Source organism: Vanellus vanellus (genome assembly GCF_965231255.1).
Source record: "Vanellus vanellus genome assembly, chromosome: 4".
In the NCBI taxonomy this organism is placed as follows: Eukaryota; Metazoa; Chordata; class Aves; order Charadriiformes; family Charadriidae; genus Vanellus; species Vanellus vanellus.
The window spans coordinates 15,193,048-15,206,151 of NC_138909.1; the positions used below are offsets into that span (position 1 = coordinate 15,193,048).

Below are 13,104 nucleotides of genomic sequence, written 5' to 3' on the forward strand. Positions count from 1 at the left end.
ACACTTAAATCTTTTTATGGCAAGAGGAACCGCTGATGACCTATATGTCTTGGAGAAGTACAAAGGCAACAAGCAGGTGAGCATTATTTGAAGAGACTACAGGTCTCTTGCAGCCAAGATTTCACTCGCATCCTTTGCAGTGGGTTATTTGCATATCATGACAAACTGCAATAACTTAAATCACATACTGAAGAGTCTGGATGCTGTTCCAAAAATGCCTCTATAGACTATGTTGTCCATCCAGACTGTTTGCACCATTATGTGGGAGAACTCTGAGACTGGAAATGAGAAAATATTTGCTCTCCAAGCTTGACAGCTGTGATAAAGAGGCACTTAAGTCAGAGGAGAAGGCTCACTGCACACATCTTAACTGTAGTTCCTCCAGCTGAGCAAGGGAATAATACTGCCAGATTATGATGGCTGTACGCGCCCATAGAATGGGGTAAAAATGACGTTTCTCAGAGGAAAAAAAAATCTTTCATGCAGAAGATAATTTCATCTTGCATTCTAAAAAGGACATGCCTACATACTAGACCACAAACTAAAGCTGATCTTATATTAGTGATAAAACCTAGCCTAACAGTACATTGCATTGTTTTGAAAATTGGACTATTAGGAAGAAAACACATGGAGGCATCATAGGATTTTCATTAGACACTGTGAGCTGGGCAAGCATCCATGGAAAAATATAAAATGATTTAGCTGGATTTTCCACCCAGTTAATCGGTCCTGAAGCCAATGGAATCATGGTATAATTAAGCAGATTTCTCTAAAGAGCTCATAACAGTTCACACTGCTTTTAATAACCTGTCTGTGTGTCAGAGAAGCTGAGGAAAACAAAAAGTTTCAAGAATGAAGGAAAATTCAAGAAACATTCAAGAAAAAAAAAAAAAAGAAAATTTTATTCTGAGTATCAAGCCATTTAGGAAATATCAAAATTGATAGCAATATTTAACATTATCGTGGTGACAAAATTAGTCACTAGTATTTTACAGCAAAAGTATTGTATTTGATTAGTAAGCAGCTTGACCATATTTTCATCTCAGTTTTGAAGTAAAAAAATCTTATGAGCATGTGGTATGCATAAGAATTACTGCTCTCATGCAACACATTACAGTCATATTAATGTACTATAAACGATACCAGTACCTTGTTTCATTTAGAAGTGCCTTTTTAACTAAATACATTACATATAAGAGCTTGTGTTTAGCAAGAAAAAAGCTAAAGAAATATTGCCTGAGAAACTGCAGAAGACTAATATGCTTATACATTTTGTTATTTCTATAGATCTTTAATAACACATGTACCCTCAAAGGTGGAAGTTTACCACTGTATAAAAAACTTAAGTTATTGCAGTTATATGTACAATGCTGTACTAAACATTATTATAAAAGGATAATCATTTAGTTATCAGAAAACTACAAGCACAAAATCAAACTGGTAATTAAAGACAACAATGACATCTAGTGGACACTCGGAAAACAGACCCGTAGCCTAACACAAGGACAAGATCCAGCTGCTGTTACTGTTACACAATGTGCAACTCCCAAATTGCTACAATGCAATTAAGAAGATTAAAAGACAGAATTTGCACCTGATGAAAGTCAAAGTAATGTGATGATTTGTTTCTTTCAAAAAAATATTTATTTAAAAAAAAAAAAAAGCCAAGACCCTTCCATTTAAGTTCTGGGATAAAAGTATAGGTCAAGACTTGAGAGAACACCACAAATCATTGAAAGGATATAGATAGATACATAGTGCCAACATAATACAGGCAGACATGTTTACTACACTTTCTGTTCCCACTGCATCTACAACCTTCTACTTATAACTTGCTCTTGTTGGTACTTCAAAGACTAAAAAACAAAATGAAAACAATAAAAATGCCTCAAAGTAAAAATTCACACCACTATTTAGCACCTCCCTTTTCTCATCATTCTGATCCTTCTGTTATTGTAATACCTGTCATATAACAGAAGTAAGTTAAACCTTCCCAATATATCAGCAAGTAGCTGCTGAGCTCTAGAGAAGAGGAATCTGAAACATGAGGCTACCGTAACTCAAAATTAGCAAAGACACCTGCTGATGAGTAACTCTATTAGTTTACAAGGTAGACAAAGATCATGGATTATTTTAAATCTGCTTTTACTATTTACCAAGAAGCTAGCAAAACTAAGCAGTTTAAAGCAGCTCAAATCTGATCTTAGTTGTTCCATCAAAGAAAATTTTTCTGGCTAGAAGTGTCACCCTGAAAAAATACTGGTTTTGACTATTACACTTTTGTAAATAAAAACATTAACAAAACACTACAAATCTATGTCCCATTCCAAGTCTTAAGCATCAAATATCCTATCTGCAGAAACGGAAATAGGATTTTGCATCATATTAATACTGCATCCCTTCCAAAATTTCTACATCTCAGTGACTGTCCAGTATATATATAAAAAAAAAATATTGCAAGAGAGTAAAGCATCATTTATGAACACATCTGATTGTAATTTACATTAGACTTTCAATTTAAATTAGTATCTTGCTTGCTTTATATATGATTTTTGAAGAGTTAGTGTTGCAGTTCCCCTAGCTTTCACCATCAGTAGGGGCTAGAGTCAGCTATTAGCAAGTATGTAACAGATTCTCACTTACATGAAGATTCTCTGACCAGTAGAGTACAATGAAACCTTCGCATAACTGAAAAACAGACCTTGCGTCCCAATTTCTTTTTGCCAAGGTCTCAAAGTAAGCTTTAAATCAGATGCTACTAGTTAATAAGAGTACTTACAGCCTCCCCAAAATGAAATCCAGACTCCAGAGATATTTATGCGCCATACACCAACATAACTAAAATCTGTAATTTTAAATTCTGATTCCTAGTGAGACTTAATAGCTGAGCAACGCATTCATGAAAAAAAAAAAAAAAAGGGGGGGGGGGGCATAAATTCAAGTTAAGTAAAAAAATGCAAGTATTTAAAAGCTAAGTCTCCCTTTTGATGTATGCAACGCATAAGGTTTGCAGATATCAAAGTCTAAACAGCCCTGTTCTGGAAAACCCCACTCTTTATTCCATTACAGGATCTATATGTCAAGTCTGTTATTATCATGTTGGTAAAGGAGCCTGGTAAAAACAGAAAGCAGCCTAGTAAATTTACAAGATAAAAAGTAAAAGCAAACATCAAAATAAACCCAGCCATTTTCCCTCTCCAAGCACAATGCCATATTTTACCTCCAAAAACCATTTTACTACATCAAATGTCCTAATGAGAGATGACTATTTTAAGACAGAAAGCAAAGCATCATTGACCTACCCGGATTTCCTGGAGATTATGAAAATTATTTCCTACTCTGACAGAGATTTTGCTTGGAGTGTAACTTTCATCAGATTTGTAGTCTGCATAAATACATAATGTCTTCACTGTTGTTTTTCTCCTGCAAGACACAACAAAAGCTATGTAAGCATTGTAAAGAAAAATATACAGGATGAGTTTGTGGCTAGATTGTAATAACTAAGAATTTAGTTGTTTTAAAATGTAACACAAGTGTGTCTACAGATTTATAAGAGCCCTGCTGTTAACGCAACTAGGTGTTTTTCCACATTGTTACACACACAGAGTGGATTTTCACTGTTCTCCTTTGCCTGCCTTCAGAATTGTCAGTATACCAACAAATGCAACTAAAGGCCAAGATGCGAGGTTCCTGCTGACTGGAAAAGGGGAAACATAACCCCTATTTTCAAAAATGGAAACAAGGAAGACCCAGGGAACTACAGGCCAGTCAGTCTCACCTCTGTGCCTGGCAAGATCATGGAGAAGATCCTCCTGGAAACTCTGCTGAGGCACGTAGAAAACAAGGAGGTGATTGGTGACAGCCAGCATGGCTTCACCAAGGGCAAGTCATGCCTGACAAATTTGGTGGCCTTCTATGAAGGGGTTACAGTGGCAGCGGACAAGGGAAGACCAACTGATGTCATCTACTTGGATTTGTGCAAAGCATTCGACACTGTCCCACATGATATCCTGGTCTCTAAATTGAAGAGACATGGATTCGACAAATGGACCACCCGGTGGATAAAGAACTGGCTGGACGGTCGCACTCAAAGAGTTGCGGTCAACGGCTCAATGTCCAAGTGGAGACCAGTGACGAGTGGCATTCCTCAGGGGTCGGTACTGGGACCTGTACTCTTCAACGTCTTTGTCGGCGACATGGACAGTGGGGTCGAGTGCACCCTCAGCAAGTTTGCCGATGATACCAAGCTCTTTGGCGAGGTAGACACGCTGGAGGAGAGGGATGCCATCCAGAGGGACCTGGACAGGCTGGAGAGGTGGGCCCAAGCCAACCTCATGCAGTTCAACAAGGCCAAGTGCAAGGTCCTACATCTGGGTCGGGGCAATCCCAAGCACAAACAAAGGCTCACAGGGAATGGCTGGAGAGCAGCCCTGAGGAGAAGGACCTGGGGGTGCTGATCGACGAGAAGCTCAACATGAGCCAGCAGTGTACGATTGCAGCCCAGAAGGCCAACCGTATCCTGGGCTGCCTCAAAAGAAGTGTGGCCAGCAGGTCAAAGGAGGTGATTCTGCCCCTCTACTCCACTGTCGTGAGACCCTACCTGGAGTGCTGCATCCAGCTCTGGAGTCCCCAACATAAGGACATGGACCTGCTGGAGCGTGTCCAGAGGAGAGCCACAAGGATGATCCGAGGGCTGGAGCACCTCTCCTATGAGGAGAGGCTGAAAGAGTTGGGGCTGTTCAGCCTGGAGAAGCGAAGGCTCCAGGGAGATCTTATTGCGGCCTTCCAGTACCTAAAGGGGGCCTACAGGAGAGCTGGGGAAAGACTTTTTACTAGGGCATGTAGCGATAGGACAAGGGGGAATAGCTTTAAACTGGAAGAGGGCAGGTTCAGATTAAACATTAGGAAGAAATTTTTCACTCTGAGGGTGGTGAGGCACTGGAACAGGTTGCCCAGAGAGGTTGTTGAGGCCCCATGCCTGGAGGTGTTCAAGGCCAGACTGGACGTGGCCTTGGGCAACCTGGTCTAGTGGGAAGTATCCCTGCCTATGGCAGGGGGGTTGGAACTCTATGATCTTCAAGGTCCTTTCCAACCTAAACCATTCTATGATTCTATGCCAAATAAGCACTGGTATCTGATGAAGCATATGTTTAGCTTATCTAATATAGGGTCTATTACTACAACAAAAAGTTCTCCAGAAAGCAAATAAAAAAGGTGATAAACATCATCTTCTTTAACCAAACTCTTAAGATGAGGTTAGGACTGAAAGCATCATAAACAGAACAGAGTAGGAAAAGTTTGTTTCTCAAACAATCAGTTGTTAAGTCATACAGGCCTACTTTAAGAATAGTCACCTACCCTTCAAATTACACTCAAAGACAGAAAATCAGGACAAAAATGTCACCTTCGGTAGGGAAATGTGAAACAGTTACAAATGACATACTATTTAACATTCTTTGTATCGCTTATTTAGGCATTTAGTAACCATAACATTTGACAAGCTCATTTTTATAAATGCTAACGAACTGGGTTCTTACCAGTTGGGTAAGAGGATTATGCCAGGAATCCTGGTACTTCCAAAATTCCTACCTTGGTGAACAGTAATCAATACAAAGTTACACAAAACACTGTAACCCATTGCCCTGGTTTCAGCTGGAATAGAGTTAATTTTCTTTCTAGTGGCTACTGTGTTTCAGATTTGGTATGAAAGGAAAGTCAATAATGTTTTAGTTGTTACCAGGTGATGTTTATATTAGTCAAGGACTTTTTTCAGCTTCCCATAGAAGCTGAGAGGGAGCATAGACAGAAGAAGCTGGCCAAGGGAATATTCCACACCATAGACACCATGCTCAGTATATAAATGGGGTTGGCCAATGGGGATGGGCTGTGCAACCAATTCACAGGGTGGTGAGAATGACTTGTGTTGTATTCCTTTACCTTGTATATTTTTTAACCACCATCATTATTGTTGTTGTTGTTATTATTATTTTCTTTTTCTGTTATTGTTCTGTTAAACTGTCTTTATCTCAACTCAGGAGTTGGTTGTTTTTTTTTCCTTTCCCCTCCTTTTCTCCCTCTTCTCCCTACCCTTGTGTAGGGAGGAGGCAGGGAGGGGGGAGGAGAGAGAGAATTGAGTGACCAACTGCATGGTCCCAGCTGCTGGCTAGGGTTAAACCACAACATCCATACAGAGTAACTTTTAATACCTAAATTGGATGTTCACCAAATGAGGCTGTGATCCATCTGACTGCCAGTAAGTTTCTAGATTATCATCTCGTAACTGATCCACTCCAAATCCTAAGAAAAAGAAAAGATGGTACTCTTGAATATCCCATTTCCATGATGTAGACACCACAGACGTAACTCTTCTGCAGCTGTTAAACTAAAGTATGTATCCTAAGTTATAACATAAGGAAATATCTCTAGATATCCAAGTTTGCCTATGCTTTTGTGACAAAACTGAAACAGGGGAATCTGTTAATTAAAGCTCAGTGTTTACATTATCTCCTATTGAAGTCTGTGGGGTTTGAAACCATTCAACATGTCATAGAATCATAGAATGATTTAGGTTGGAAAGGACCTGGAATTCCAAATGGTTAAGTAGCAATTCATACTAATTGCAAGAGCAATGCTTAATGGTTAGGCTTTTCCACCTATTCTATAATCTAACTACTGAACTAAAGGAAAATCATTAGCAGAGACCATTCATTTATTATAAAATTTTAGCCAAATAAAACATTTTTCTTTTCAAGTAGTCTCCTGAAATATTTTTACTTTTTCAAGTTAGTAGCTAGAACAAGCAATAAATGCCAAAAACAGTATTCCTGAAAGTTAACATTGTCACATTTAAAGAAACAACTCCAAATCCAAATTTTTCCATTCCCACATTTGCTAATCACACCCTTTTATTGATTGCCCACACTAGTTGCAGTTTTAATTCAGCAGTTGAAGATTAATCTGCAATAGAAAACTAAACCATATGACATTTTTCTCCAAGTAAGGGACCAGGATATTAGACCAAAGGCATTCAAACCTGAGCACAATATTGTGACATAAAGGGATCATTGACTCTAGGCTGGAGCAAGATACCAGATCAATTTCCAACAGGTATTTCTGAAATAGCAACTCAACCACCTCAAATGAAAAGAATACAGATTTTCAGATTTTTTGAGCAGGTATAAGCTATCATTAACTGCACTTCAGGACCATTTACAATAGTTTCGTTTTACTTGCAGGATTTTAGGGAGCTATACTATAACAGCCAAGTCCACACAAAGTTTGGACAGAATATTTAGAAAAACCATGCAGCTGGGTGACCTAAGTTAAAAATCGAAGATACCCAGGCAAAGTGCTGAAGCACAGAAACAATTACTCTGTGCTGGGTATGTTCCTGCTCACGTGCTTTAGTTTCTTCACTGTGCAAGTAAAAAACAACAATTTAGTATAAAATCAGTAAAAGAACTGTTTTGTTAATGAGATATTTCTCCATTGCAGGATTTCTGATATAGTTATAACTTTCATATTGCATCAAATATAGACTAGGCCAAAATTATTAGTAGTGGCTACCCACACATCTTATACTACAGCAGTTTTACTGCTGCACTCAGTACACGTCTTCTTATCAAAACATAAAACACTACATAGTCTAAGAAGAAAAACGTACATTCAGCTTTTTACACCATTTGTTGTGATTTTACCTGGCTTACAGGATGAAAGAGACCAAACTGCTTGTGAGCCTATTTCTCTAACAGTACCAGTCCTCTCTAACTGCTTTGGATCAGCACCAGGTGGTGTCTTGTTTGGGGTAGTCATTTCTAGTAAAAGAAAACAAGTGAGTTAGTTGATACATTTTTAGCTTGATGGGAAAATTTGAGGGTTGTGTTTGTTCATATAGACATTTCAATTATTTGGCCACACACTTACATAGTAGTCTACAGAATATGTCGTTTATCCATATAAACATATATGCATATATTTTTGCATGTCTGTAGGAGCTTTTATTTATATATAATGTATATAAATAAAGTAAAAAATAAAATCTATCTTTAAATAAGAGGTGTCCTTAAAACACACTTGGAGCATTCATAAGACATATTTGATTTGTATCATTCTAATTCACACATACAGACTTAGTCAGGGTTTCAGGTTTTGTTTTTTTATGGTTTTGTTTGTTTTTAAGAAATTAAAACAGACCCTGTTGATTTAAAGACTAGCAATACAACTTAATTTCCCCCCCCCACATATACTTAAGCAGTTCTGCAAGTTCAGAAACCTATTCAGAAGCTAGAGCAAGCCTGCCCTCCTGGAGATACTTCTTAATTCAAATTATGTTTATTAAGCATTGGGGAGACTATTTTCCTGGACTTCTGAATTTTAAAGCTCAAATCACCTACTAGTCCAAACTCTGCAATACTTTGTTACTTTTGTGACAATGAACCAACTAGGAGAGTTTGAGTTGCATTCACTTTAATTCTCAGATTTATATTGAAATCAATAAGGCTGTTCTTCCCACCTCTAAAATATATAGAGAGAAAATTCATCTTCAGAAAATAAAGCTAAATTATTCTTTTGTTACAAAACATCTCTTGAAAATCATCACCAGCAAGTTTTCCCACTCCTTTATTATTTTGACTTCAAGAGAAAAATAACAAAAAACTCAAAATCTGATAGTCACATCTTCATTCCTAGAAATAGCTATCGTCAGATTAATGAAAAACCCAACCTTAAGACATAAGGACTATGCAAACATACCATCAAAACACACCAAAATAAGGTAAATCATAGAAATTGCATTGTACACTCAGATTATCTCAGGAAGTTGATTACACATGCTTTTTAGAGAAATTACTAGAATTTTAAAGTATGCAGAATCCCTTAAGACAATGATGTTAAGATTTCTTACAAGCTTCAGTGCACAGAGGGAAGTCATAAATAACTTAACACTGCCAAGATCCATATTGCACCAGCGCACAAAAGTATGAGGCATATATTTGGGGGATCTGAAATATATAGCAAGAAATGCCATCCAAATTTCCTACTGTCTTAAACTGAGGTTGTTTCCTTCTATGTACCAGGCAAAGCTACTCAAGATCCAGATTTCAACTCCAAACCATGGCTAGCAAATAAGTCAGCCACAAATTATGCATGAGTGGTGATTAGACTGAAAATCTTTTGTGTTTGAAATAATAAGTTGAAATAATCAAGTCAGGTTTTCATGACAGAACTTCTGTTTAACCAGCTTAGTATCAATGCATTCTGGATAGTTTTGCTGAAGCTTCTCAATACTCTTAAGAATTTTAAAAGCAGAAAGCTGATAGAAGTACTAAGGAAAAAATAATACAGCAACAGGCCAGCTCACTTTTGGACATTTTACTAGCAGAAGTACAAGTACCTCGTTTTGGACAAGACACAAACTTTCAACATTAAAAGCAATTTATATCACCAAATAAAATAATTTTTTAAAAACCCAAACATTTTCTTAGCCCAAGAAGATAATGGAATGAGAACTGGTTTTCCTTTATTTTTTTTCTAGGCTGTGTAAAAACAAGTAATCTGTCTAGAAGCCCTTCTCCTCAACACATGCTGAAAAACAGAAAGACACACTGTGTCTATAGAAGCACTGGCTGGAAACATCTCCAATTTTCCAATTCAGTTATTCCAAAAGATCATTAATAGGCTGCTATTAACATATTAATGTCTTAATGATATTATCAATGTTGCACCTCCATTTTGCCACTTTCCACTATATGGCATGCACACCCTTTGATCAAGGCAAGAAGGCATCTAATTTTTTTTTCCCCACTCCTTGAACTATTTATCCCTCAGCATCTTCCTTAGAGAAGTTTGCTCTATTCCAGAGAACATCCAGGTGAAGTAGCAGCCATTAAAGATGTTTAAACAAACATACAGTTTATAAACAGTGTGAAGTGGATTTAAATGGTTCAACTTCACAATCAAAACAGGCAGGTCATTCTCAATATACCAGTGGAAGACACTTTGAAAAGATGCATATCCGAAAGCAAACCCTTCACTATGCACATACATACTCTTCCGCAACACACTGAAGAGGAGATAGAGAAGGACACATTGTGGTCCTTTCCTACTAAAGCTCCGCAAAAATCCAGGCTTCAGGAAACTTTTGCAGATTCCAAAGCAGTTTTCTGCAATTAAAACTTCTAATTCCACCACGGTAGTATGCACAGAACTGTTTAAATGCACACCTCTAAGGACCTTTGAGAGACTCGACTGTCCTCACCAGGTGTCTGTCCAGCCATTTACTCCTCCAACAAAAGAGATTTCCCAGTCTTTGTGGACAGCAAGCTTCAGTGTTTCATCAATCTAAGAGTCAAATGTTTTGCTTTAGAAGGTAATACTTGGGCTGGATGTTAAAAACAAGCATGATTTCTTCTCTTCCTCTACAGAGAACTCGAAAACAAGTTAATCACTAGCCTTTACGTAGCACCTCTTTTATAGCCATGAAGGCACTCATCAAATTTGCTTAGTTTCTTCTTTTCTAGTGTGCGTATGCCTTTCAAGTTTCCCCCACAAACAAGTTTTATAAACCTAATATTCTTGCAAAGTCCAGAGATCTACATACTATGGTTAAAAAAATAGCCATACCATTTTAGCTAAAGCCCTTATTCAACAGAGCACTCGCTTTCCTTTTCTTTATATTTAATCACACCTGTTAACATGACAAAATAACATCTGTCTAGTTGAAAGGTCATCATATTATTGATTAATATTTAATTTACTATGCACCACAGCGCTCAAATGCTTTTTTGGGTTACTGTTTGATCTTCAGTAATACTCTTTCAACTAATTATGTATTTGATTTTTCCTCCCTGTGTTCTCTTCTTCCCTCATTTCCTGTTAACCAAGCTTAATTACACTGATTTCTAATCTGTTATCAAACATCTAAAGATCATATTGAATTCTGACCCTGAGCTGTATAGTGCTTGCAATCCATCCAACTTGGCAACACATCTATTTTGTGTTCACCGCTACAGAAAACAATGAAAATACATTCAAAACAGAACTCCCCAGGAGGACACTTTGTGACATCCCTGTTTAAAAGTGATTTATTTACATGTCAGATTTAAAAGCAATTTTTCAACCGTCTGTACAAGGTCTCACAAAAATTATTTTTAAACCACATTTCAGTAGCTTGTTTTTAACATCAACCCAGACAATGGCAGAAACCCTGTAAAACTCAAGACAAACCCCATATATTCTTTCCCCATTAGCTCCACTAGCTACTGTAAAAAAAAAAAGTTTGATCCAGACTGTTCTTAAGAAAGCAAACTAGTCCATTTTCTGCTTGCACATTGTTTGTAATTGTCTTCTACTTACTGACAAATTCTCCTCCCAAACCACCTCCTCAGGACCTTTCAGGGGATCAAAGCTTGGTTAGCTTTGGTCTTTTTAAAAAATTATTATTCTGATTGCGTTCCCTTCTTATCATTTTATTTAGTCTTAGCAAGACTAAAACTTTCCCAGCAAAACTGAACAAAGGCTGCACTGACTATTCCAGCGTTTTTGCAGCATCCATGGTTTAAAAGGACGCTTCTCCTGTTGTTCCTAACAGGAGGGGATTTCATACCTTCAATTTCCTGACTTTCATACTTGCACTACTCATTTTACCTCACAAGTTCTTTTCCTTGCTCTCATTTTCTTTGGATGAATCCCTGTTGGTTTAAGGCCTTTAAAGATCTCAAGATATATCCTGAAACTAGTTTCTTACTACGCTTCCTATTTTTTATTCAGATGGAAGATTAAACAGTATCATTGAACATTCAAATTACCGATGTTTAATTAATATTTAAAAACAATAGTAAGTGCTCGGGAGCAACTTATTTCAACACCCAGCTCACCTGTACATTTGATCCCTCAGATTACTCTCTCAATACAATTTTAAGCACCTATTACTTTTACTCTGCCTTCAGTGTATTGCTTTAAGGCTATTAGTGAAAATAGCTTAAATATTTCATTGTCACAAACAAAAATATTTCACTAAAAATAAGGTGATTAGACCAACTGAACAGGAAAATTACATTAGCTATTCTTATATATGTATCCGAAGTCAACCTAAATAAGTACAATTTTTTTTTAAAATGTACTTTTGTACAAGCCCAGACTTCCAGAGTTTCCAAGTTCAGGGTATAAGCTGTTCTTTAAAGGACACAAGCACTTCAATGCAAATGCTTATATTAAGCGAAAGCAGTCTTTAAAATACACAGTAAGCAGAGAATGAAGCCAGTGTGACCAATCAAGCTGCTTTCCCTCAGGCCTCCTCAGTAGCCCTCCCCCCCACGGCTTCTTTGTCGGACTTTTAATTACGACTCTAAGTATAACTAATTGGTTTTACAACATTGTATTAGCGCCGTATCCCCCAGGCCTACAACACACTTCAATACTGGAAGTAAACCAGCAACACCCACTCACGGAACGCACCGCCCGTACTTAATCGCCACCCCAGCCTCCCCTCTCCCACCAGGGGCCGGGGGGGGGGAGGGGGTTTCAATGCAAATCCACGAGTCCCTCAAGCCCCCCGGCCCGGTACGGAGCAGCGTTCACACCTGATCGGCGCCGAAGGGGCGGCAGAGGCGGCAGGGCCGGCGCCGCCCGGGTCCCCTAAGCCCGGGTTCCCTCAGCGCGGGTCACCGAAGCGCGGGCAGGGCCCGAAGCGCGCGACAGTCCCCCCACCCCCCCCACGCGCCTCACCCGCCACAGGGAGCTGCCGGGCCGGCTCCCGCCGCCGCCCGCCCGGCCGGCCGGCTGCGCACGCGCAGAGCCCCGCGCGCCGCGCGAGCCCCGTTTAAAAACGAACGGCGAGGGGTGGGGGTGGGGTTCGCCTGCTGGTGTGCGTGTGCAGCCGGTGGGGACAGGCGGCGCTCGGCGCCCGAGGCGGGGTCTCCTCTCAGTGCCGAGCCGGTGTGGGCCGCAAGGGCCCGGTCCCCCCTCACCGAGCGCCCTGGGAGGAGGGCGGGGAGGCGGGACAGCGAACGCACCTCGGCGTCACCCGCAGATGGCGTCACCAACCGTCGCGTCCCCAGCGCGCCGACTGATACCGCCGCGCCCCTCCCCTCCCCGTGGCGGGAGGCG

General features: G+C 39.4%; 1 protein-coding gene across 3 annotated transcripts in view; it reads right to left on the bottom strand.

Annotated features, from left to right (window-relative positions):
- ANAPC10 (anaphase promoting complex subunit 10) overlaps window positions 1–12,983 on the bottom strand; it is a 39,271-nt gene extending 26,288 nt beyond the window's left edge. For 2 of the 3 annotated variants that reach the window (XR_014269067.1, XM_082482001.1), the window contains exons 1-4: window positions 12,724–12,983; window positions 7,698–7,814; window positions 6,207–6,297; window positions 3,303–3,423 (exon numbers count right to left, since the gene is read on the bottom strand). Coding sequence is in view for 2 of the 3 variants with exons in the window: in XM_082482001.1 (XP_082338127.1) it covers window positions 3,303–3,423; window positions 6,207–6,297; window positions 7,698–7,812 (327 nt within the window). In the remaining variant the exon portion in view is untranslated. Of the gene's footprint in view, window positions 1–3,302; window positions 3,424–6,206; window positions 6,298–7,697; window positions 7,815–12,578; window positions 12,613–12,723 lie in introns of those variants that run through there. The other variant, XM_082482002.1, reaches the window with a different exon arrangement.
- Window positions 12,984–13,104: the final 121 nt, after the last annotated feature.